Source organism: Clytia hemisphaerica, unplaced genomic scaffold (assembly GCF_902728285.1).
Source record: "Clytia hemisphaerica strain Z4C2 unplaced genomic scaffold, Clytia hemisphaerica genome assembly, whole genome shotgun sequence".
In the NCBI taxonomy this organism is placed as follows: Eukaryota; Metazoa; Cnidaria; class Hydrozoa; order Leptothecata; family Clytiidae; genus Clytia; species Clytia hemisphaerica.
In genome coordinates, this window is record NW_027104131.1 from 39,623 (window position 1) to 65,007 (window position 25,385).

At 37.1% G+C, this 25,385-nt stretch overlaps 1 protein-coding gene and 1 long non-coding RNA gene across 2 annotated transcripts; one reads left to right on the forward strand and one right to left on the reverse strand.

Annotated features, from left to right (window-relative positions):
* Positions 1–446: 446 nt before the first annotated feature.
* LOC136813659 (uncharacterized) lies at positions 447–18,408 on the reverse strand. The gene is made up of 3 exons (XR_010847518.1): positions 18,319–18,408; positions 17,810–17,916; positions 447–543 (listed from the first exon to the last, which is right to left on the reverse strand). It is a non-coding gene; the product is annotated as an uncharacterized lncRNA (long non-coding RNA).
* Positions 18,409–23,072: 4,664 nt separating this feature from the next.
* Positions 23,073–23,897, forward strand: LOC136813657 (uncharacterized). Its single transcript, XM_067070159.1, has one exon. It carries the CDS (start codon positions 23,073–23,075, stop codon positions 23,895–23,897), a length of 825 nt encoding a protein of 274 aa, XP_066926260.1.
* Positions 23,898–25,385: the final 1,488 nt, after the last annotated feature.

The window sequence follows — 25,385 nt, forward strand, 5'->3', positions numbered from 1 at the left end:
TGAGCTACCCAGCCACTTAGCACACTACCCACACTACGTCCGACGTAGGTTCAATAAAGTTTGTATATTTATAACATAATTTGAACTTGATAAAGACACACGAGCGTCGAAATATCGTTACGTTTTATTATGATTTTGTTGTTTATGTTTCACTTATAGCATAAATGTGTACAGCAACAAAGTTAAGTTTGCAATATGTAAATTTTACTCAATTTTGTCACTTTTAATGAAGCGGATATACCGACTGTTAGGGGTTTTGGTGTTATTAACGGCCTTCAAATTGGTTTAAGCTCAAAATTTTGCAGGAGCGGATTTAGAAGCCGGTATAAAAGGCACTGGCGTTAAAGTAAAGTGTCGACCGTTTCAAAAGATGTGATGATCTGATAACATTATTACTCAGAAAAAGAAAATAAATAATAAGATTGAGAATTGAATTATACCTCAAATGAAAATGTTGTCCTGAACTTGAGATAATATCAATACGATTGCGAGAATCTTCATTCTAGTCGTTTGTCTTCTCAAACTTTTCATCTGCACAAGGATCTGAAAGAAACGTAAACACATTATTGCGGAACGACCGTTTTGAGGGCGCGAAGCGCCCGAATAGGGAGTGTAGCATCCTTTCTCTAGATCTGGGCGTGTGGCGTAAAAAAATTGTATATGTTATATGTACGAAAATTTCAAAAAAAATCGTAGGGTGACATATCGACTTTGCTTCGTGTTGGATGGGATCAATTTTCTGTAGCACTATTAAAAGTATCTGTTTTGTAAAAATATTTATTGCAATAGAATATGATTGATATCAAAAGTATTATAAAGTAAGACTTTTGATTAAAATTGCAACTTTTGTACAATTAATAGTAAGAGTGTCAAAGCTTTATCTTCTTTGCTTTTTTCCCGCTTCTTCCAGATGTCTGGGCCCAGTCTTTTTTTCTGCGTTTCATTTTCAAAACAACAAAGATGGCCCTGAAAACCAACGAATCTCTTCGGTTTTTGAGGTACATGCATTAACTTTTGGACTGATTATGGCCCATTGAAAGGTAAATCTTCATTTTTTTTCACCTTTATAGTTTCAACTACCTTTGGAATGTTACATTAGTACTTTTTCGTTGTGTTGACTTTTTTGTATTAAATTGGATTTCATCTCACAAAACAAAATGTTTTTTTCTCGGCCATGTGTTTCATGGATATCATATGGCCATGTTTTCTTTCCACAGGCTTATTTTTATTCATATGGGTCGTGTGTTTATTTCATTTTACTCTAACTATAATTATTTTCATCTCTTCTGTCTTCAGGGTTCAGGTGAAGGAGCTTGATTGATGTGATGGGTGTTTCAGAACAGAGTTTTGGTGGGTGCACGTGCACAACAAAGAAGCAGCATAAAACCAAAATATACATAGCATTATGACTGTATGAACAGATTGTGATTGATGGAGAATAATAAAATGGTCCTATCCTGCTGAATATAATAAATTGTGCCAGTTCCATGTTATATTCTGTGCAATGTTTACGAGACAAAAGAGAAGACTGTACTGGAAAGCAGAATCAAAATGATAATTACTAGTTGCTATTTTCGTCATTGAAGATTTATTCAATATTTATTCAATAATGGAATCATTTTGATTTGGCTTGATTGATTGTTGATTCCTCCATTATCGCTTGCTGCTGACTCTCGAGAGATTTTTGTTTAACATTGGAGCTTGATCATCATCAATTAGAATAATGCCGATTTATATTTGTACGATAAAGTGATAACAAAAGGATGATTGATGACTTTAGCCCAAAAGACAACTTAAATGATAAAAGTACCTATATGTTACTTTTGATGCTAGCTCGAAGATATTTTCAAACAAGATATCTTTCACAAAAAAGTGTTTTTTACTGGCGAATCAACTTATTATATTTTCATAAACTCTTTGACGTGAGATTGTAGGTAACGCTTGTTATTATTACCGCCTAATAAATATAAATAGTAATTGCATTACTTAGATATACTTATATGAATTATAGAAGTTTTTTAATTTTATTAAAAGGCAAGGTTTTTGAAAAAATTAGTTTGGACTGGTTTGGATTGATTTTATAAATGAAACATTAGGAACATCTTTTTGCCGAACACACAATATCGCAAAAATAGACTCACAAAAAGACAATATTTCATCGCGCAAAAAATCTCACTAGTCTTGATTTATGTTACTGGAAATTATTGCTAGGCTGCTGATTTCTTTTCGGAAAATTAATACTACATTTGAAGTGAATGATATCATAAAGAGGTAGCACATTTTGAGAGATTGTACAGTATACTAGGTTCTAATGGCTGAAAAGCTCAAGATAATATTTCAAACTACGCACTATTTTCTTTTAAATTTTGAAGGGAAATGTATAATAATTTTTGAATTGTTGATAAATTTGTCTTTGTAAAAGTTTTATAGAGAGCTAAGTAATTGTTTCAAAAACTCACAAAAAGATGGGATAAAAGTCTTTCAATTTATTCAGATAAACTACCAGCCTAAAGCCTAATGTAATATCTTTGTTGTTGGTCATTCAGCCATTGCACAAGAAACATGTGTGTTCTTTTTTGTCACTTGCACTATTTTTTATAAGAACCAGTAAATTTTTTTAAAGGTTTGGCTGTCCTTTTTTGCACTTTGAGCCTGAAATTGTTTTTGAATTGCTCAAAACCCGGCGTATCTAATTTTTGAGCCTCGTATTGTTCTTATAAAATTCTTATAAAAAAGAAAGAGTTGAGTTAGAAAACATTATCAATAAAAGTTTAACTTATAAAAATAATTTGTTAGTGTCGAAATTTCTTCGCTTTGCGAAAACGGAACGGTCGTTCCGCAACCCCTTTTATGTTGATTAAATTTATGTCTTCTCTTGCCAATCCAGACGGGAAAGTAAAGTGTTGACACCAAATCATAGATTGGAAAATATATTTGAATTTCGAAAAAGAAGTAGGCGTTAAATCGTCTAAATCACTTATTCCGCCTGCGGTACTACCGGGACGCCCCGCCTGCAAGTAGCCTTACTTCTCACTTGGTTCCGTGCGATGTTGGCTATACTCTCAAAGCACAAACAAGGTTTAAGATGGCGGTGTTCAAGTCTCAGAAATTTTTTACCTCCCTCCCGCCCTACAGATATTGGTTGCCGGCAACCGTATTTCTAGTTTATGTTAGTTTATCACTAGCAGGGGACTAAATTTTCCCCAAAACTGATTATGGGTTAGCCAAATATGTCAACGCCAAACTTAATTGAAAAATGTCTCAATCTATTCTACTCTCCTCCAAACAGATGAACGAATTTGGAAATTAAAATTAGATTTATTGAATTTAAGTGCCCTGGTACATCTTCTGTGTGCACCAACAAAATTTTGCTTCATAAACTTCATTTTCATGCTTGAATTGGACTTCATGAGGTATGATTTTTTACCACACTGGCGTGGGTGTTCTTTGCTCACTGTGGCTCCATATAATTGTTTTGTCACGTCAGTTTTACAGATATGTTGCAGATTATTTCAAGTTACGTATATACAATAAATTTGAGAGTTATATCGAATATTTCTAACATTACTTCTTTATGATTCTACAAATTCAAAAGGGATTCTACAAACTCAAAAGGGAGTGTTGTTGTACCTTTCTAAGATGGTAAAACAAACAAATAACTCACCTTAAGCTTTGGCATTTCACTTTTCGATACTGCGTGGCCTTTGTGTATATCTTTTTCAGGTACTTCAATTCATTTGAAGAGGTTGGAGTGCTTTTGGTTGTTTTCCCGCGGGGGGGGGAGTGGGTTTACCAACTGACGGTATGAGCGGCGAAAAAATCTGCACCCTTACAGTGCAGAAGAAAATCGGTCCAATTCATACCCTTACAGTGCATTTTTTTCAAATTTTAAACTCTTCTAGAGCAAAAAAAGTCAAGATTTAGAGTCAAGAGAATATAGCTATTTTTTCCAGATTTGCTGGAATTTTCACCCTTACAGTACATTTATCAAAAGTCCACTCTTACAGTGCATTTCTGATATTTTGAAAAACGTACCCTTACTCTTGTCTCCTGAATAGACGTCCCCCCTGCTAATTGTTAAGAGAAAAAAAATCCATCCCCCCGCTCTTATTAAGACCCCCCTGCTAATTAAATTCGAATAATAATTAAATATTTTATTACAGTGTAGATAGACCTTAAACTTGTTAAAATTTTCCTTTTTGTTAGTATTGGTTCTTATTTTACGTGTTCATTTGTTAAAGTTCCTTTTTTGTTGTTGAAATTGATATCAGTTAAACAAAATTATGTCTTTAAATTACCCCCCCTCTTATTCCATCCCCCCGCTTATTAGAATTTTGAAAATTGTCCTACCCCCCTGCTTATTCGGACCCCCCCCGTCTATTCGGGAGGCAAGAGTTACCACCGCACATACCCGCGGTCAATTTGTCTGACCTTTCCCCGGGTTGTTTTCTTTCACTTTTTGTTCATATTTGTATTTTTGAGCTTCGACCGTAGAGCTGAAGGAAAAGCTTTGTTAAAATTACAGACCAGATATCTTAAAAAGAAAAAATGAAAAATATATCTGCAGACTGTACAAAATGTGCGCATCAGATTGATAGATTCTACCGAAAGGAGCAAATACGACGGGCGCATATTATGGGCGGACAGCCTACCAAAGCCACTCTAGCTAGATACGCTAAAGGGCGTGGCGTCGTAACAAAATAAGATTCAAATCAGGGTCTAAATCAGCTCCCTCACCGACCTTGAAACCTTCATTAAAAGGGTTCTGTGTAATGATTATGTAGTAGGGTTTTATAACTTAAATGTATCGAGACCACCAAAAAGGTATCTTAATAAGGAGTGATACGTTCTTATATACATTTTCCAGATGTACTGGGTAGGATCGTGAAAAGGACCAAGGCAATAAATTTTCTTTATGTCCCCAGACATTACGTCACTTTTAGAACAACTCTGATTGGTTGTAAGTACGCCATTCCATCATGAGTATTCTGAAGATTTTGCTAAAAATCATGCAAATGTTCTCAATAGTATTTTTAGATTAGGATCAAACAAAACATTTAACTTAACGCGTATAGTTTAGTCTGTTAGACCAAAATATCATAACAATACTTCATTTTGTGAAAAAAGCATGAAACTTGGCATCGACATGCACAATTGTATTCTGAACAAAATAATTGACAGAGACATGTCTGAAAACCACGTGACTGCTGACGTCAGCAATTTTTTGCTGACGTCATGAAAACTTTTTGAAGATGTCTAAACCATCAATTATAATATACTGTTGGAAAGGAAATTCAATTCTGAACAACTTTTTTGTTTACAGTTTTTTCGAAAATTCAAGCCAATGAAAGTTAGAAGCTTCTGAAGTTGACTTGTGACGTCATCAAAAATTTTCAAAAAAAAAGTATTATATACCGTTGGAAAGGAAATTTCATCATGAACAACTTTTTTTCTAAGAGTTTTTCGTGAAAATAAAGCCAATAAAAGCTATTGAGTTTGTTTTGCAACATGGCTAAAATCACAAAAATTTAGGGTACAAAACTGATAGACGTCTAGAAGACGAAAGAGGATGCTTTTAAATGCGTCTTTACTTGCATTGCTTGCATTGCTGTAGAACAGAACAGATTAGAAGACATTGCTTTTCCTCAAAAAGTGTTTGTTACACCCCTGTCTCAGTAACCCGGTAGAGTTTAAAAGCTCACCGGGGTGGCTAAGAAAATAACAGGATTTCACGGGGGCAGATTTTTTGACTGAATAAATTCGCCGGGTCGGAAAATTTGAGGTAAATTTTCACCAGGTACAATTTTTTTATATTAGCCTCCGTCTCAGAACGCGGTCAGAAAATTTTGCGGATAATTTCACAGCGAAAATGCATCCAGTGAAATGTGAGTAATGTATCATGATTCAAGTCGACTGACATGATTATACATATAATACATGTTACAAGTTCTGCGTACGGATTCTCAAGCTCGGCTATAATAAAACTATTACATATTAGTAGCAGACCCGACTGACCAATGTTATGTAGCAGGTTGAAACATGAGTTTCTGCTGGAAAGATGCAGTTTGTTTTCAAGTTAAATCTTCAAAATAAAACAAACTGTATGGGTTTCTTTACTTCCAAACAACCTACCAATAGTTTTGGAACACTCCATAATAAAGGAAGATGGCTCTTCTTGTAGATTGGCTTTCTGATACCCCATATAAACACGATGTGACATGAAAGTGAAGAGACATGATTTGTTGGTTTTTGTTTGATTTGTTGACTCATATATCTCATGGCAAATGGGATAGCAAATGACTTTTCATGTATTGCTTGGCTCTACATATGATACCTCTAACTTTGAACACCTCCAGAATGTTGAAAAAAGCATTTTACGAGATAAGTTTCAATTATAATTTTCATCATTCATGGAAATTTTTAATCGACAGATCTGGCTTGGCGTCAGTTTTGTTTGGTTGGTGTTTGGTATCATGATCATTAAAAGCAATGAAATGCCACACAGTCACTACACATGATGCCTCCAGCCATGATTGGTATCAGAATGTTGGAAAAAAACATTTTACGAGAAATTGTTGAAAGAAATTATATTGACTTATTTTTACAATTTTGGCGGTGTGGGTTTAGTTGGTTGATAATGTTTACACTGTGGGATGGTTTTCAAAAAACTGTAACTGTTATATCGATTGTTGTTTGTTGGAATTGATTACCAAAAAAAAGAGAACCTTTTTTTGATAAATACTTTATTTTTTTCATGAATCGAAAAAACCGTGTGGATGGTTGACATCTTTCTCTAGTCTTGTAAACCAATGCAGTGTCTGTTTTCAAATTTTGAAAGCTCTATACCTACTGAATTGAAGCTCTGACTAGCTCTGTTTTTAAAACTTTGAGCCATGTTTTTTTCTTTGTTGCTATTAAAGATAGATTTTTAAATTGTCGTAGTGTAAATTTATGGTAAAATTTTAGTTTTTGAGTTTAGTTCATCTACAGTAGTATTTTTTCAGTAATCCTTTCTTGTAAATATAGTAACATTTAACCAGACTCATTGCCCTCATTATATTCAAATTTGTATTTTTTTAGGACTGATAAGTACATATTTTTAAATACCAAAACAAAGCAAACAACATGCCAGTTCTTTCTGGACAAATATATATGTATACTTTATTGTGGGCTTTGATTTCTATTTTAATCAACCCTCTCTGCTCTCAACTGCTGATCTTTCAACTATCATTTAGGAGTATAGAATGGGCTTCCATAGTACCATTTTCTCTAAGTATTTTGTGCAAATTTTCAACAAAATAGACTTCTTGACTGTCCTTGTCCCTTATGTTAAAGTTGTTCTGATGGAGGACATTGCTATTTTTGGTAGATTTCACATATCAATAAGGAGCTTTGGTGTAAATGTTTTTTTCTGATGAAATCATACTAATCGGAAACTATTAGGCCTTTATGAACTTCCTAGAACAATAATCTTGATCCAATCTTGAGAAACACTGGAAAAATAGGTTAGCATTCCCTGCCATAATTTCACAGATTTCCTCTGCTTTCTGCCTGAAAACGCTGTCGTATAGCCGAAAACGAAAGTGAAACTGTGAAAACGTCCGCAAATTCGGGCCCAGTCCTCTTCCGAGACGGAGGCTAATAAAGACCAGTAAAATATGCTTATATTTATTTATTTATATAAATTATATCAGGTTTATATCCCCTGCTTTTACTACTAAACGTCAATTTGGCTAAGATTCAGTCATTGCAAGCTCAGAACTGTTATAAAATGTTTCTTTCGATATTGTTTAGTCAATACAGGGCTCAACTAAATTGAAGCTTTAGGGTGGGTAGAAGCACTGAAAAAGGTAAACGTGCCCACAACAGGTCGTATCGAAAGTTTCCTATCCGGATCTAAATGCAAGAAACGCATTTGATCAACAAACTAAAACTTCTGATTTTGAAAGTTGGAAAGCATCTTTCTCGTCAGAAAATGCTAACGCTCGTTTTTGGTTTGGCCTGATCGAGATGCAAGTTCTGTTTTTCGATGTTGTCAAGAGCCTACGTGATGCGGACTTCACTGCATTCCTAAAAGCTGTGAAACGTATATGTCAATGGATGTTTTCAATGGATCATACGCATTATGTCCGTTGGCTTCCAATCTTCATTAGTGATTTGGAAAAACTTGACACCTCCACGCGAAGCAAATTCGAAAAGGGATACTTCATCATCAAACGTAGTAGACTACTTGTCAAAATTCGTGGAGGCGCAGTTGGTTTGCTTGACAACCCCGAAGCCCTACTTAGATGGTCAGTCTGCAACCCTATCATCGCTGAGATATGCAGAAGTGATCGTATCGCGTTAGACGAAGATAAAACTGATTTAAAACATCATGAAGATACTCCAGCATTCGAGAAACAGCTTCGGATGTCAATTCACTTATAGTCGCCGTTGAAGAAATAGGTAATCCGTTTATAGAAAAGGAAACAAACCTCGTCCAAATGTCATCCAAAACTGTTCTACCGTAAGAGGCTACAAACCAAGCAAAGAAGACTGAGAAGACTGGTAAAGATCAATTTCAAACCTTCATCAAAGATCGACTCCAAAATGAGAAGAAGTCCCTGTATGACGTGATTCCAAAGAACAATTTAATCATTTTCAAGCAGTCCAATCTGTCCATGTCAACCAAATCCAAAGAAAGAATTCAAAGCTTAACTTTTCTCTCGCCTCTTTATCGCTTGCCAGTCACGAACAATCAAGCCTGAAATCACAGACCCGAGAGTCGCATGGTCAAGGAATACGTGCTGTAGTTCGTCATAACACTCCACTCCCTAAAATTTTTTCATCTTTCATGATAGAAAAAAAACGAACGGAGCTCTTTGAATTGCTTGCAATTATTGTATCGAACAATTATAAAGAAACACCAATTACTCCAAATTTGAGTCTAAGGCTTCGGCAATTGTTATTCCAGATAACTAATAGAAAGGGTGTGGTGGGAATCCGACGCACTAAGAGCGGTACCACCACACCCACAAAGATCAAGATGATGGTGTGATGTATTCTGGAGTGGTTTGTCTATAGAGGTCATTTGTCAGCAAGAGCCCCAGTTCTTCCGCAATGGCAATGGCGAACCAACAAGCTCCTGACACAGGCGTGTCGCGAACGCCTGTGCCAATTCATCGAATACAAAAAGCGAAAACAAATGTTGTGCAAATGATATCCCAAAATGTACGTGGTTTGAAATCAAATGATCGTGTTGAACCCTATCACTCATAATATATACTCATAATTATACCGCCTCTTAAAAGGCGGCCGCTAAAAGCAAAATAACTAAAAACTTCGAAATACCAGATCAGCCACGGTAAAAAGAAAATAAAAATAAAATTTTTTTTTGTTAATTGATGTATCAAGAAGGAACTGAGAAGTGAATAATTTCAATTTGAAGATAATTATTTTTTGGGGAATTATAGGGGAAGGCTCCGCTTACGCTTTTCTAAAATCATATAAGTAACACTATAGATGCCAGGAATCAGCAATGACATTCACCGGATTGGTTACCGGGTGGAAATAATCTCATATCATTTCACCGGATTGGTTACCGGGTGGAAATCTCAAATAACATTGCATAAAAGGATTCACCGGATTGGTTACCGGGTGGAAATAATCTCATATCATAATATCATATCATATCGACCGGATTGGTTACCAGGTGGAAATATATCAACCGGATTGATTACCGGGTGGAAATATATCAACCGGATTGGTTACCAGGTGGAAATAATCTTATTGATTACATCATCACTGGCATGAAGAAGATTCAAAATTTTCAATAGAAGCGTAGCGTAGCGAAGCCAACCCCTAAATTACTACTTACATAGAAAACCATATATACTATAAATTAAATCAACTAAATTAACTCCACGTTTATATGAAACTCAAAATATGCAAATATAAATGAAATGACTAACAAACAGGAACTTGCATCCATTTTATTTTCAATATTAGCAAATAGTAAAGTTATGAAGGAAAGGTGTGGGAGGGCGGGAACCAAGACTGACGATGTTCGAAAGAAGCGTTACTAGAGACTGAGGTATTTTATATATGAGACCACGCACGAGGTCGGCTAAATTTAGAACCCAGACTTTCTGGTCAAAGTAGATCTGGTGAACGCATATGACTGACAGGGTGTAACGGGCATTTACTAGGGCGCCTTCAAAGACTTTCTTTTCAATTAACCTGAGTTATGAATAACTCCATTTAATTGATGCATCGAGAAGGAACTGAGAAGTGAATAATTTCAATTTGAAGATAATTATTTTTTGGGGAATTATAGGGGAAGGCTCCGCTTACGCTTTTCTAAAATCATATAAGTAACACTATAGATGCCAGGAATCAGCAATGACATTCACCGGATTGGTTACCGGGTGGAAATAATCTCATATCATAATATCATATCACCGGATTGGTTACCGGGTGGAAATAATCTCATATATCATAATATCATATCACCGGATTGGTTACCGGTTGGAAATAATCTCATATCATTTCACCGGATTGGTTACCGGGTGCAAATCTCAAATAACACCGCATAACGGATTCACCGGATTGGTTACCGGGTGGAAATAATCTCATATCATAATATCATATCGACCGGATTGGTTACCGGGTGGAAATATATCAACCGGATTGGTTACCGGGGGGAAATATATCAACCGGATTGGTTACCGGGTGGAAATAATCTTATTGATTACATCATCACTGGCATGAAGAAGATTCAAAATTTTCAATAGAAGCGTAGCGTAGCGAAGCCAACCCCCAAACTCCCCAAACTAAGACCTGGGTATCAAAATAATACTAGATTTTTTAAGAACTATAAAGTATACCAAATTCATTTGAGCAATTAGTGTCCAGGTATCCATTTTTATTGTTCACGTCGTCAAGCAATTAACTTTCTTGAAAGTCTTAATTTTTATCATTCCAAACACTCCTTAGTTCGCGTACTTGTCCAATTTCTCTCGACCAGTTTCTTCGAGTGGTGTTGTTGAGATGTATGTACGACACAAAACAGTTGCTTCTCCATCGTCCCATCAATTGTATAACCGAGTCAGGAATACCAGCTGATGATGCGGCTGAGGCTCCCCCGATGCGAAAACTATGTGTGCTGATGTTGACATCACGCAGTGAAGAATTTAAAAATCTGGTGACATGACTTCTAGTAATGTATTCGCCTGATTCCAAAACGAAGAACGGTCCAGGTGGACGTGTAATCCGGAAAAAGTAAAAAGAAGATATGGCATTAACAGGACAGAGGGGGGGCACAACCTTCCCACAGAGTGATGCTGGTTCCTACACGAAAAGGGTCTGTCTTGCTTGCTTTTATTCTGATAAGTACACTAGGTCCTTGTAAGGAAACATCTGACACACAAAGGTTTGTTAACGGATCAAATGACCTTGAACTAGCTGAGGTATACTCTGAAACTCGAAGAAGACCAAAAAAAGCTGTAAGCACTAGACATTTCCAAAGTGCTTGGTCGTAGGCAGAAAGTTGACTGCTAGAGATAAAAGATAACATTTGTCGAAGGTGTGCAGGTGTGATAGGATTTCTAGTCCTTCTTCTAGCCACTTGAGTGCGCCTTATCCCTCTACAGACATAGTAGAGTCTTCGCATGGAAGCAATTCTAACTTCGACGCCTTGTTGGAGTGCGCAAAACTGAATTCCATAGAGATATACTTTTATTGTATTGTACTGTAGGCCTTGTCTCGCAAGAGAAGTGACAAATAGTTCTAGATGTAATTCTTGGTGGCGGCAAACCACACAAAGCGATACATGAAGCAAAATCTTTGAAAGCGATTGAAGCCTGATTGATATGTGCGCAAAGAGTTTCGAGAGATACCTTCAGCTAGTAAACGGTCTCGAGCAAGTCTAAGATCTCCCATGCTTCCTCCGGGATCCTGGAAGGTTCTGGACTGGCGGACTCGGCTAGACTCAAGAACCGGCCAACCTGCAGGCGAGAAAGTAAGTCAGCAAAAACATTATCTTTGCCTGGCAGGTGTACCAAAAGAATATTGATGTTTATCCTTGCAATGAAAAGAAAAAGGTGTCGAACTAGTTTCATCAAAGTTTGTCTTACAGGAACCTGAACGCCAAACGAGAACAATGTCTAAATTATCTGTAGAAATAGTGACCTGCTTATTAACCAGGTTATCCGCCCAAGTAATTACAGCCATGGCAACTGCAACAAACTCTAAGATATGAATAGGAGTTCCTTGTGCAGAAGCTGGTAAGGCAACAGAAAACCATTTAGGACCCAAGACAGCACCTATCCCGAAACCAGACGCATCTGTGAAGAAATCTAAGTGTTCTGATGTTACTACAGGATCCTGGAAAAAAGCGGTCCCGTTCCATCTCGGAGCAAAATCACTCCACCACTTGATGTCTTCAAGAGCAGGTTCGGAAATTTCCACTATGTCAACTAAGCTCTGTCACCGATGTGGAGAGGTCAATCAACCGCCTCATAAAAGTGCGACCTGGCTTAATGACCTTGGCTGCAAAAGACAAAGAACCATCAACGAGAGCAACTCTCGCTTTGAAGTCTGAGAAGCGTTATTCCAGCCTTGTAACTTACCTAACAAATCTTTTAACTTTTTGTCTGGTAATCGACAACACCTGTTCAGAGTATCTATTTCTATGCCTAAAAATGTTATTGTCTGACAAGGGCCTTCTTTTTGTCCTCTGCTAGGGGAATGTTCAAACTGTTACAAATCCTGTCAAATTGGTTCATTGCCTGTGTACAAATATCTACAGATGAACCAGTGAAGAAATAATCATCCAGGTAGTGTAACATGTCTTTAATTCCTCCTTTAACTTTGCAAATCCACTCCAAGGAGTCAGCAAATGTGTTGAAAATGTATGGGGAAGAGCGCAAACCAAAAGGCAACACAATGTCTACGTAATACTTGCCTTTCCACCAGTAAACCATTAAAGGCCAGTCTTCCGGATGAATTGGGCAGAGCCGGAAAGCGTGCCTAATATCCCTTTTTCCCATGAACAACCTGTAGGTGTAGCAGCTAAATCGACCGCATCATCAAACTTAGAATATTTTACAGAAAAAGCTTCCCTAGAGATACCATCATTGACTGATGACCCTCTTGGGCTGCTGAGATCAAGGATAACTCTGATCGAACCATCAGGCTTCGGCACACCACCCAAAGGAGAAAGATGGAAATTTTTAAAAGGAGGTATAGTGAAGGGACCTTTTGTGTGTCCCCTGTTCATCTCTTTGAGAATGGCTGTAGAAATGTCCTCAGAAACATCATTGAACGAAGAAAGTGGTCTTTTCCTTCCTGGTGTCATTTTTGTAATAAAACCAACACGAAAACCATCTGTGAAACCAGACTTAAGAAAATCAACAATGTAGGGGTCAGGATGACCCTCAAGAAAAACAAGAAACAATCGTAAATTAATCCTGCAAATAGCAGAAGGAGGTAAGGGAAAACAATCCTGCGGGTACACTATCCAGAGGGCCTGGATGCTCTGCAGCTGTGTGCTGGGTGACCTGGCCTTCCACAGTAGGAGCATTTATGGGCATAACGACACGTGGCGCCTCTCCTGCAGAAGCTAGAGTTAAAATAGGGGCATGCCTCAGTCGATGCATCATGGGCACTTCCTTGAAAGGGATTTTGTGCATTAGCACCAGAAATGGGAGGTCTAGGTGGTCGAGACTGCGTGAAAGTACTAGTAGTTTGGCTCCTGTGAGGACAAAGGGTTAGGACACCTAGTTGCATAATGACCTTTTTTCTTACATTTGTAGCAAGTCACATCAGGAAACGAACCAGCTTGGCTGGAGGAAAAGCTACCAACCTGAGCCTCAAAGTTGAAGAAAAAATGTCCAGGTCGATTCTGTCCCAGAAGTTTCGGTTGGGTTTACAGCCAACTTCCTTCTGAATTGGACGTCATAATCAGCCACACATTGAAAGGGATACGTCGTGAAAAATCTGCAAATCCTTTCCTGGTATCTAATCAGTAAGGGGGCTAAGTGTTCATGAAACACCATCATAGCACCAAAGAACAACGACCAAGCAAGAAACCACCATTGTGGGTTTGAAACTTTAACTTTACCTTTTGACAGTCTATGATTTGAGTCCCCAGTACCAGAAATAGAAAGGCTCCCAGGATCATCCTCCGAAACAGAAAGGGTAAATGACTGAGTTGAATTAGAGGCAGAAGCTGGCTGGGGAAGAAGCAAATTAAAGTTAACAAACTCACCCTTCTGAATTTTATGCTGCTGTGGAATTCCAGGAATGGCAATGTTTTGACGGTTTGAAAACGGTGGAGGGTGTAGATTAGCCTAGGCTACGTCATATCTTCCTTCGTTTCGAGCGTAAAACTCCTACTCTTCGGGCTATGAGCACTGCTCTTGTTTTGAATATTGAAATTCTCCAGATAAATCGCATGCGCACTAAGGTTTTAATGAAACAATAGAGAGTTTCGAAACCTAAGCCAATCAGCTGTGTTTTAAACATTCTTTTATTTAAAATCTCTATTGATAAACATCTTTTGTGAATGTTGTCTATTATATTTAAACCTATTAATAAGCAATTCCCGGTGGGGGCCACTAGTGGCCGCCTATAGCAGTGCCTATAGACCAAGAGTAAGGCCTAAAAGCCTGGATCTGTCTATTGTGTAGACTAAGATTAGCCTCGAAAGTATACGGGGGAGCCTCAGCACTGCGTACAAAATGGCGGCGAAGTTGTGCAGGATTATTGTTATTATTTTCTCTCCTCCTGCGGTGTCTTCTCGTACGACGAGTTTTTCTTCGGTTTCTCCTCGAACGACGACGAGTGGCAGAGGCAGTTGGGGTTTCACGATGTAAATTCTCTTCTTGCTGTCTCTGTCTGTTCGAATTTAAGATGGTTTGCTCGCGATCAAACGCTTCAAGCCGTAGAATTAATGTAGGGCGTGACCCTGAAGTTTGAATTTTTCGTAATTTGCAGGCGTCTTGTAGGGCCTCTTTAGTGAAACGTTGGTATGATGAATGGGTTATAGCATCAGTTCTTGTGTCTTGTTGTGGCTCGTGTTGGCTGTCTGACAAGACCGATTCCTCGTCCACCAACCGCATTGTTCTTGCTCTCTTCTTAGGTGGTGGTGGTTCCTCATCAGAAGAACTATATGATGAATTTGAAGAGCTGCTGGTGTCACTGCTCGAACCCGAAGGATCAGCCAAGCACAAGGTTAGAATTGTGAGATTTATAAAAACAAATATCTTCATGACTGCTTTGAGTAACCAAGACTGACGATGTTCGAAAGAAGCGTTACTAGAGACTGAGGTATTTTATATATGAGACCACGCACGAGGTCGGCTAAATTTAGAACCCAGACTTTCTGGTCAAAGTAGATCTGGTGAACGCATACGACTGACAGGGTGTAAAGGGCGTTTACTAGGGCGCCGGCAAAGACTCTCTTTTCAATTAACCTGAGTTATGAATTTAACTCCATTTGATTTTTTTTTTTTTTAATTTTTTTGATTTTTTTTTTTCAAAAAAATTTTTTTAATTATTTTTTTTCAAAAAATTTTTTTTATTTTTTCTTTCAAAAATTTTTTTTTTTTTTCAAAAATCTTTTTTTTTTTTTTTCAAAAAAATGTTGTTTTTTTTTTCAAAATATGTTTTTTATTTTTTTTTATTTTTTATTTTTTTTTCAAAAATTTCACTATTACAACGCTCGGCCACCATACCAGAGTTATCGCAGTAAGACTTTTGTTAACTAATATACATGCTAACGAGATGTAGGCGTTTTTGTTATGTCAAGTTATGCACCTATGGAAAGATCTTCAAATTATTCGACCCTGTTTTTCGCATTGGAAAATTTTGCGGAAACTCAATTTTGCAGTTTGGCCTAAATCCACAAAAGCCACAAAATTCAGTCTCGCAAAAACTAGTTCCATTAAGATATTATTTGCTTCTCTGTTTTCCCATTCCGGACAGAATACAATTGTGCATGTCTGTGCCAAGTTTCATGCTTTTCTTCACAAACTGAAGTATTATTGTGATTATTATGATTGTTCTTAGAGTACCGGGTGTGTCAAAAAAAACGCGCCTAAAATTGAAATTTTGACGTAGCTTTTTCTACTTATGCTAGGCTCATAAAACTTTGCAAATATTATCTTCAATCTAATATCAAACTTTTCTGAAAGTTTCATTTGTATAGCTTGTTTAGTTTTAAAAATATATAAATTTTACTAAAAAGTATGCAAATGGAATTGTTTATAGATTTGACGCCAATTTCCCCAGCACTATCTTTGTCATCAACGTCTCTGTGTAAACCTTGCTCAGTGCATTTGGTAGTTTGTTTTTGTTTAAAATTGGAAGCATTGCAGTGTCAATTTAAATAGAAGCCGCTGCATTGTTGACAATTGTTTACATAAAGTCCAGGACGACCAACAATTCAATATGGCAGAACACTTCTAAAACTTTGCAGATTGTAAAAAGATGGTTTTTTCGGCAGACGATAAAGCGATAATCAAACACTATGTTGGAAAAGGTTATTCCGGTTATCAAATATGCAAGGAAAATCCTGAAAAGAAGTGGAACTATTCGTCGGTAAAACGGCTTATCAAAAAGTTTAAAGAAGATGGCAACATGGATAGAAGAAAAGGTTCTGGTAGACCACGAAGTGCGAGAACAGAGGAAAACGAACATTTGGTTGAGGAGATGATTTGTTCGCAAGAGGACGAGCCCGGTACGCATGTAACACCTCGAAACATCGCAACCGAGCTCGAAATCTCACACTCCTCAGTCCGCAGAATTTTCAAGGAGAAAGGCTATGGCCAATTTAAAAGACTCAAAACCCCTCAAATGAATGAGTCAACGAGAAAAAGACGTGTTGATCGGGCTGCAGGTCTTGCTCAGAAATTCAAAAGCAACCCGAGAATGATCGAACGGGCTGTTTTTCAAGACGAGAGTGATTTTCCTCTCCAGTTCTCACACGAGCAATCGTGTTCAACATTTTTTAAACGAGACGATCCCTCGAAGATTTATTGCAAAGGATCAATGGCCTCCCAAAAGCCCTGATAGTAATCCTTTGGATTACTATTTTTGGAATGAGGTCAAAAGAAAAGTTTACGAAGGACGTTTGAAAAGGCCATTTGAATCAGAGGATGAGATGATTGCAAAGATTAAAGCCGTGTGGAAAGAATGTGCCACAAACTTGAAACCGCTACGAAAATCAATGAAAGAGTTTGTCGGACGGCTCACTGCTGTTCACGAGTGCAATGGGTCATCAATAAAAATGATTTACTCGTGAAGAATTATCGACTAGTTATTCATCATTTTATTATATGTTAGGTTTATTCTTCAATTCTTGAAAGTAGGGAAAATAACTTGTAAATATTTTTTTTTTCAAAAGGAAAAAATTGACGTCAAATCTATAAACAATTCGATTTGCATACTCTTTAGCAAATTCTATATATCTTCAAAACTAAATAAGCTATACGAATGAGACTTTCAGAAAAGTTTTATAATAGGCTCAATGTCATATTTGCGAAATATTATGAGCCTAGCGTGAATAGAGAAAGCTACGTCAAATTTCAATTTTAGGCCCGTTTTTTTTGACACACCCGGTATTCTTAATCTTAATTTCAACGTGAATATTCTTATAGAGTATAGATACTTAGAAAATAAGATATAAAGATATAAAGAAAAAGCGCATAATTGGATGGTAAAAAGTCCAGTTAAAATTATAACACTCCTGTCTTAGTGAACCAGTGGACTCTAAAAACCCACCGGGATACTTTCAAAAAAGTCAAATTACACCAATATTTTGACTTACTTAACTCTGGGTCAATGACAGAACATTACTGTTTGCGTTCAACAGGATATTTTCATGTCTGTCCTTTGTTAATTGCATCAACAGCTTCATCCATTTGTAAGCCTGGCCTAACATCGAAAAAAAGAAGAGGTTCATATGGGGAAACCACAGATTGAATTTAAAGCCCTTTATGAATATTTCTTATGGTGGAGTATTTCAAACCATACCTGAAGGGAAAATTGGCAATTGGGGAGTCTAGGATATCCGGAGTCTACATTTCTGGACACAGCAGGATAACATATCAAAATCCAGTCTCATTTACATTATTTAGTCAGTTTACCAGGACTCTAGTAGGATTATTAGCCAGACAAGTACCCTAATAAGTCTTGAGTAGGATCCTTCATCATTGGGCCATTCCATTTTATATGCATGGGCGGGGGCGAGGGGCGGACGAACATTTCCAGGCGTGTAATTCGAGAAGAGTTTCAATAATAGCTGTTGAGTAGTTGGTAAGATGTCATGGGCCTTACCTTTGTTCATATTGATGTGTCATTTCCACGCTATCAACAATAATGATCAATTTATTTATACATTTTTATTTCTCATTTATTTCTTTTGTATCAGCTGAAAAGCAAACAACAAAATTAAAAATATGTTTACCTTTTTTATTAAAACATCCAAAACTTTTGAAGCCTTCAAATGTTCTTAACCTGTTATTAATATTTTGGCTATGTTCTTATGTGTTCTTATAAAAATTGATCATATATCTTGTGTTTTTGTATTGCAGTCTTTTCATCCAAATACGGTATAAGGTACGACTGATTTAAAAATCGAAAAACTAAGTATACTTTGAGTAAAAATCAAGTCAGGTCGTAAATATTTGTATGTATGTATGTTTATTTCAAGTTGACTAAAAGACACCCCTGTGTCCCCTGCCAGCCCCACATTTGCAAAAATTTCGTCCCCGGTTGGAAAATATCCTGAAATTTCAGCCCCACTGGGAAATTGACTTTGATTTCATCCCCATTCGAAATTCAATGTCTAAATATTGCACTCCAAACCCATCAACCCACTGGATTTTTAACCTTGGAACAATAGAATTTCTATCCCCAATGCCAATGGGATTTTAATAGGAGTTTTTATCCCCATTGAGGGAAAAAGTTCCACCGGGGCTGTGAGACAGGGGTGTTAAGAGGTAGCAACGAAGGCTAATAAAAGTCTTTACGATTTGTAAAGGTGATTACAAGAAGATTACACAAAACAATGTCAAATATCAATATAGGTTCGGCAGTTTCTGTACAGGTATGATAAAAGCTTCCATTGCTTGGATTTAGATTTTTATTTCCTTCCTTGTTAAGATGAAACAAAAAACTCCCTTTAAAAGACCCGGTGGGACCCCTGCCCTAATGGAAAATTTGCCCAAAATTTCGACGGGTAGAAAAAATACCCTGCCATTTCAGCCCCATTAGGAAATCGGACTTCATTCCCACTTAAAATTCAACGGAAAGAATTGCACTTCAAAACCATCCCCACTGAATTTTGGAGCAATAAGATTTAAAAATATGATAAAATTTAAAAAATATAATGGTTTACAAGATAATGATTTAAACAATGAGATTTATGTCACCACTTAGGGAAAAAATTTCCACCTTCAAAGAGACAGGTCTGTCATAAGCAATCTCCATAACAAATGAGTTAGCAGTATATACAAAGCAGCTTAAGCTCTAAATAAAACTTCATATGAAAATGAGAAAATGTCAACAACAATTAAAGTCAAGTCTGATCCTTGTAATAAAGTGTTATTCAGGAGATACTCATCCCGGGGGGGGGCACTGGGTTTGCGGACTGACGGTATGTGCGGGCCAAAAATTGGCTTTTAACATTGCACCCTTACAGTGCAGCAAAAATCAGTGAAAATCATACCCTTTGAGTGCATTTTCCCCCAAATTTTCGATCCCTTTCGTGCAAAAAATGGTCAAAATTATAGCATTTTTGGTCAAAATATCTAGATTTTTCAAGAATTTTCTGAAATTTCTACCCTTACAGTGCATCTCTAGTTTTTCCGACCCTTACAGTGCATTTTAAACATATTGGAAAAGGTACCCTTAGGACCCGCACATACCCGTCGGTCCTTTTGCCCAGCTGCCCCCCCCCCCCGGGATACTCATGTATCTTGAACTGCAATCAAAGACGACTCGAAGCTTGTCAGATTTACGCGGATGATGGTAAACGCCATGTGGTATGTACCATACGTCGCCATCACCGGGTGTCCTCATAGCAGTCGAAGTACACTGCATGTCCATGCTCGAACAACTTAGACATCGAAATCAAGTAGTCATTCCTTATCCTTTCTCCTTCACGAGCTTCCTTTTCAAATAGCTTGCTCTTGAAACTGCTATATGATGATTGTTGAACAACTGCGATTCCTCTCTGAAAGGTAATGGCATGACATACTTTATGTCGACAAACTTGCATTCATCATTCATCACGTCCATAAATGCTTTCTCATCTTGCGAATAATCGCGATCAAATTCTGAGGTTGATCGTTCGTTGAAGTCATGTTCGTACATTGTCTGAAGCATCTCATGTAGCGAGCTGTCTTTCAATCTTTCTTCATATCGGTAGTAATGACATGATGGACAAGTCATCTCCTCGGGTTTAGAATGGACAAGATGGCTTGAAAGTGACAATGACTTGGATCCTCTCAGTGTTCCGACAACACACCATCCGAGCCTTGACTGGAATGCATAAGGTCCATCACCATGACCTTCAAGGGCTAATACCTTTGTACAATTGGAACCGATCAACAAAACTAACCTTGAAATCCTTTAGTGATTTTGGTAAGTGGCATAAGATTGATGACAAGTGACTCCACTTCTTGACATTATCGTACGTTGGAACATCTTCTATGTCAACCGGAAATTCCCTTTGGGTATACAAACGTGGAAGTTCGATGGAGCTATCGCTTGTTGTAGAAGAGATGCAAAGATTTCCGATCAAATGGCACTTGTTGAGCTTCTTACCATGCAAAGTCTTCACAGTGAGAGATGTGTGAATTTCTGAAGAACCAAATGACCTTGAAATCTCGTCACTGATGAAGGATCCGTTACTTCCTGGATCAAACAAAGCACGCGTGTGGACTTTGTTTTGATGATTGACATGACGCAGTTTTACAGGCACAACATAAAGACCAATATTTGTAGAAGACGACGAACATCCGTAGCTGATGAAGTTACTCGACACTTCACCAAAATCGTCAGTCAGTCGCCATTGCGATCTGGTACTCATTCTCAAGTTGCAATTCTTGAATTTCTGCATCTCCGATCAACTGTTTTGCTTTCATTTCTGATCCCTCTCTCAATCTGTTAGCTTTCAACTCAGCGTCCAACTTGACTTTGCCGACGTTCTTGGTATCATCCAGGAATTTCTAGACGACTTTGAAGATCCGACTTTGATCTTTTTCCAGAACTTCTGCGAGTTGACTTTTCTTCATCTTTCTGAACTTGACTTTCTGTCCTTTTCATCTCTGCCTTTGTTTGATGGTAATTAGTCTTCAATTGACATATTCTTTCGACTATACTGTTTGCTAACCGGTTCTCCTTCCTTTTCATCTGGTCTGAATAACCCCTGACATTCTTCGTGTACAGCTACGGAGCTGCGATATTGCCTGTCTAATTCTTCAAAGGCCTTCTCGATCTCTTGTGTTTCAGCATGAGGCTCATTTAATGCGGGCTATAACATTTCGTGGATTGTACGGTTAATTTCAGTAACGATTAAGTTTTTATGCACAAGTCTCGACTCAACAGTGTACAGGCGGTAGTGCTCCGTCACCTTGAACCGCCCACTAAGCAGATGCATACCGTCGGATTAACATATGGGAGGTGCACTAGTATTTTTACTGTAAAAAATTCACGTTTGATGTTTGACTCAATATGCAGGCTAAAAATAAGTACAATAAATTTGCTTAGAAAAATGTTTTAAAAAGGCCTAAAAATTTGCTGACAAGGCATCAAGAAATCTAGGCTAAAGTCCAAAATAACAAAGCTAAAGTATGAGGGAAAATATATACTTACTAATAGTACATTGGCCTGACCGTGGAAAAAACTTCACCTCAAATGTAACATAAATTCTTTACTAATAACAAAAATTTGCTTCTAGTTTCAAGCATAAAAATCTCTTCTTAAAAGTTATCAAAATTATCTTCTCACCTCTCTCTACAGTGTAAAGCTTTGGGGACACAGAAACAAATCTTCTTGCGATTGCAACAAACTAAATTTTTGTTGCAATCGCATGGATATGTTTCATTGTGTCCTCATCAGATATCACTATTTTGCAACATTTTCCGGTAAATGTTTTTGTTGCAATCGCATGGATATGTTTTATTGTGTCCACATCAGATATCACTATTTTGCAACATTTTCCACGAAATGTTTTTGCTGCAGCAACAAAGTTTTCATGTTGCAATTGACAATTATACAAAAACCCTCGTGTTCCCTCACCTCGGAAAGGTTTTTTGAAACCTTTTATTTTTATTCTAACCAATCAAGTTTGTTATAACGAATAAACACAAATCAAAATCTCTTGAATCACTGTCCCACGTGTTCTAAATTAAATTTTATAAATTTTGTTTCATGTGCTAGGCCCATGCAACACGAAACCAATTTTTATGCAAATGCAACAAATCTTTTTTTATTGCAATTGCATAAAAACTGTTTCCGTGTTTTCAGGATCAAAGAAGGATCCCTCAAAATACAGGGGACTCAGTATCGGGTCCACTGTCTGCAAACTTGTGGTTAATATCATTCTCAACAGACTCCGTGAATGGTATGAGAAACAGCTTTCAGACGAGCAAAATGGGTTTCGTTCAAATCGTGGTACGACAGACGGGATCTATACCGTTAAAAGGGTACATCAAATCAGCCACCGTAAGAAACAGATTGTATTCCTATTATTCGTTGACTTGTCTGCTGCGTTCGATCATATCCCACGTAAATGGTTATTTGATTCAATAAGCTTACGATTTCGCAACAGTCAATCTCCAATATTGCTCAAAATTCTTGAAAAATTGTATCACCATACATCTCTATTATACGAGGGAAAAGTTTTCGCAACCACATCCGGTGTTCGTCAGGGTGGCCCAGAAAGCCCTTTTCTCTTCAATCTGTACATAGACTTTGTTATGCGCCTGATGATCGAGAAAAGCCGTAACGATCCATTAATCCAGTTCTTTGTCCACAAGTATCGCATAAATAGTCATTCAATCTCAAGAAATGAAAGGGTGATAATGCGCGAGAAAGGCTTGAGTTCATCAGGAACATCGTTGTTACCTTGGTGTGGCTATGCTGATGACTTAGTTTTATTTCTACAATCAAAAACTGGTCTCCAGAGCGCTACTGTTCTGCTTAATGAAGTCTTTACAAAATTTGGTTTATCCATTAACTCTCAAAAAACCGAAACGATGATACTCAACCATCCAGATGAAATACCCTACCCATCCTCAATTATTGATCTCGGCGAAAGTCAACTGTCAAACGTGTCAGATTTTAAATATCTTGGTGCTTATCTCAATTCGAATCAGCCTAATACTGGTGAAAAGGAGATCACTCACCGTATTCAATTAGCATCTGCAAAATTTTCACAAATGTCAAATCTTTTACAAAACTTTCATTTAAAGCTGAAAACGAGAGTTTTGTTTTTGAATTGTTTTGTTCGAAGTCGTCTTGTGTATGCCTGTCAGAATTGGAACCTTAATCAAGAACAGTTTAATCGTCTTGACGTGGCGTATCGAAAATTTCTGCGTCGAATGGTACGCGGTGGTTTCAGATTTGTGAATGAGAATCAAAATGATTACAGATTTTCAATAAACAATGCGCAGCTCCATAGGATCTGTGGAACCTCTGATGTTAGCTATTTTATTCAATCACAGCAACATCACTATGCTGCACACGTCCTTCGTATGCCCTCTTCTCGTTCTTTGAAATTATTAACATTTAATGATGACCAATACACGAGAAGAGGTCGCCCTGCCAAGTCTTTGTTGGATCAAGTTGTTGGTCATAAAATGATTTCTATTAGTCAATTTTGTTCTCTTGCCTTAAGCAAGAAGTAATGATGTGAATTTGAATTTAATTAGTTCGACATGGGAAAATACCTCTAAGTGAATAGGCCTCACGGTGAGATACCTTCCCATGTCCAACCATGTCCAGTAATGGGCGGTTGTAGAATTTTATTATTATTATTATGTCCCCGAAGCTTAATAGCTTGAACTCAAAAAAGACACGAAAGTCAACGCTGTTAAACACCTTCAAGATGCTACGTCATAATTGCCTGATTATGATATAAAAAGCTAGAATAAATTTTAAAAATAGAAAAACAGTATCAAAAGTCTCAAGGAACTACGCAAAACACTAATGATTTGAGACGCTACGCTGGAGAAAGAAATAGAGAGCTAAATTAAACAGTGTTTCTTCAACTCCGAAAAATATCTTTCCGGCATATATATACTAATAATGTATCCTGTGCTTAGGTTTCTGTTTTTTAAGATTTATCAATGTTGCAATTCCGTCTGGTTTCTGGTTTCTTCATTAATCAGCATTTTTTGAGCTCTTTTAAAAAGTTATTTGCTGGTACGGCTACTAGAAATAAGATAGCCAGATGTAATTTTAAAAATCAATCTTAAGACTTACGCTTAGTTTCCGTCATGTGTTAGAATAATTTTGATTTCCAAAACTATGCAATTTCTACATGGTTAAAATTCCGTCAATGTGAGAAATAATTAGACATTCCATTACTTTTTACTCCGAATAATTTGATCCTGGGTTGAATTTTTGGATCTTATTCTAACTAGATTTTTGTTTTGCTGGAATGTCTTAGAAAACAGCAAAAGATTAAAAAAATTGTTTCAATTATTTGAAATACGTTTTTCCAGCATTCTCTTATATATTACAGACGTGTACATTTTCTTTACTAAAACGTGATTGCTGGTGTTATAGAAACGATTCTTTTCCAGCAATTGCTGATTTTCTTTTTAAACTTTAGGTGCCGATTTAACTGGTTTTTCATTTGAAACTATGATGGCCGGCATTTGCTGGTGTATTTAGTGACAAGTATTTGCTGCTGTCTCTATAAGATTGTGTCGCCAGCATTTTCTGGTGTTTTTGAAAAATTGTGTCGCCAGCATTTGCTGGTGTTTTTACAATGTGGTCAGCATTTGCTGGTGTCTCTATAAGATTGTCTCGCCAGCATTTTCTGGTGTTTTCCAACAAGTTAGGATGTATTTTGTTTCTTGATGGACGTTCTAAAATTTCCAAAAGCACAAAGTTCATAAGAAGCAAATCAAGCGTGTTCAATTTAAGCTTGCAAACAATAGGTCTTTTGTTAAAAAAACAGCACGTTTATACATGTTTTTTTATCATTTAGTCCAAATCCTATAAAAAATTAAGAACATGACCAGGCAGAAAGCAAGAAAATGGGACATTTTAATAAATTTAGACTTCTCTTTTCACAAAACTGGATAAGTATGTATGTTTTGACAAGATTTCAAATTTTCCAAAACAATGTTGGTTTAATCAGGTTTGATTTGTCCAGATATCGAAGA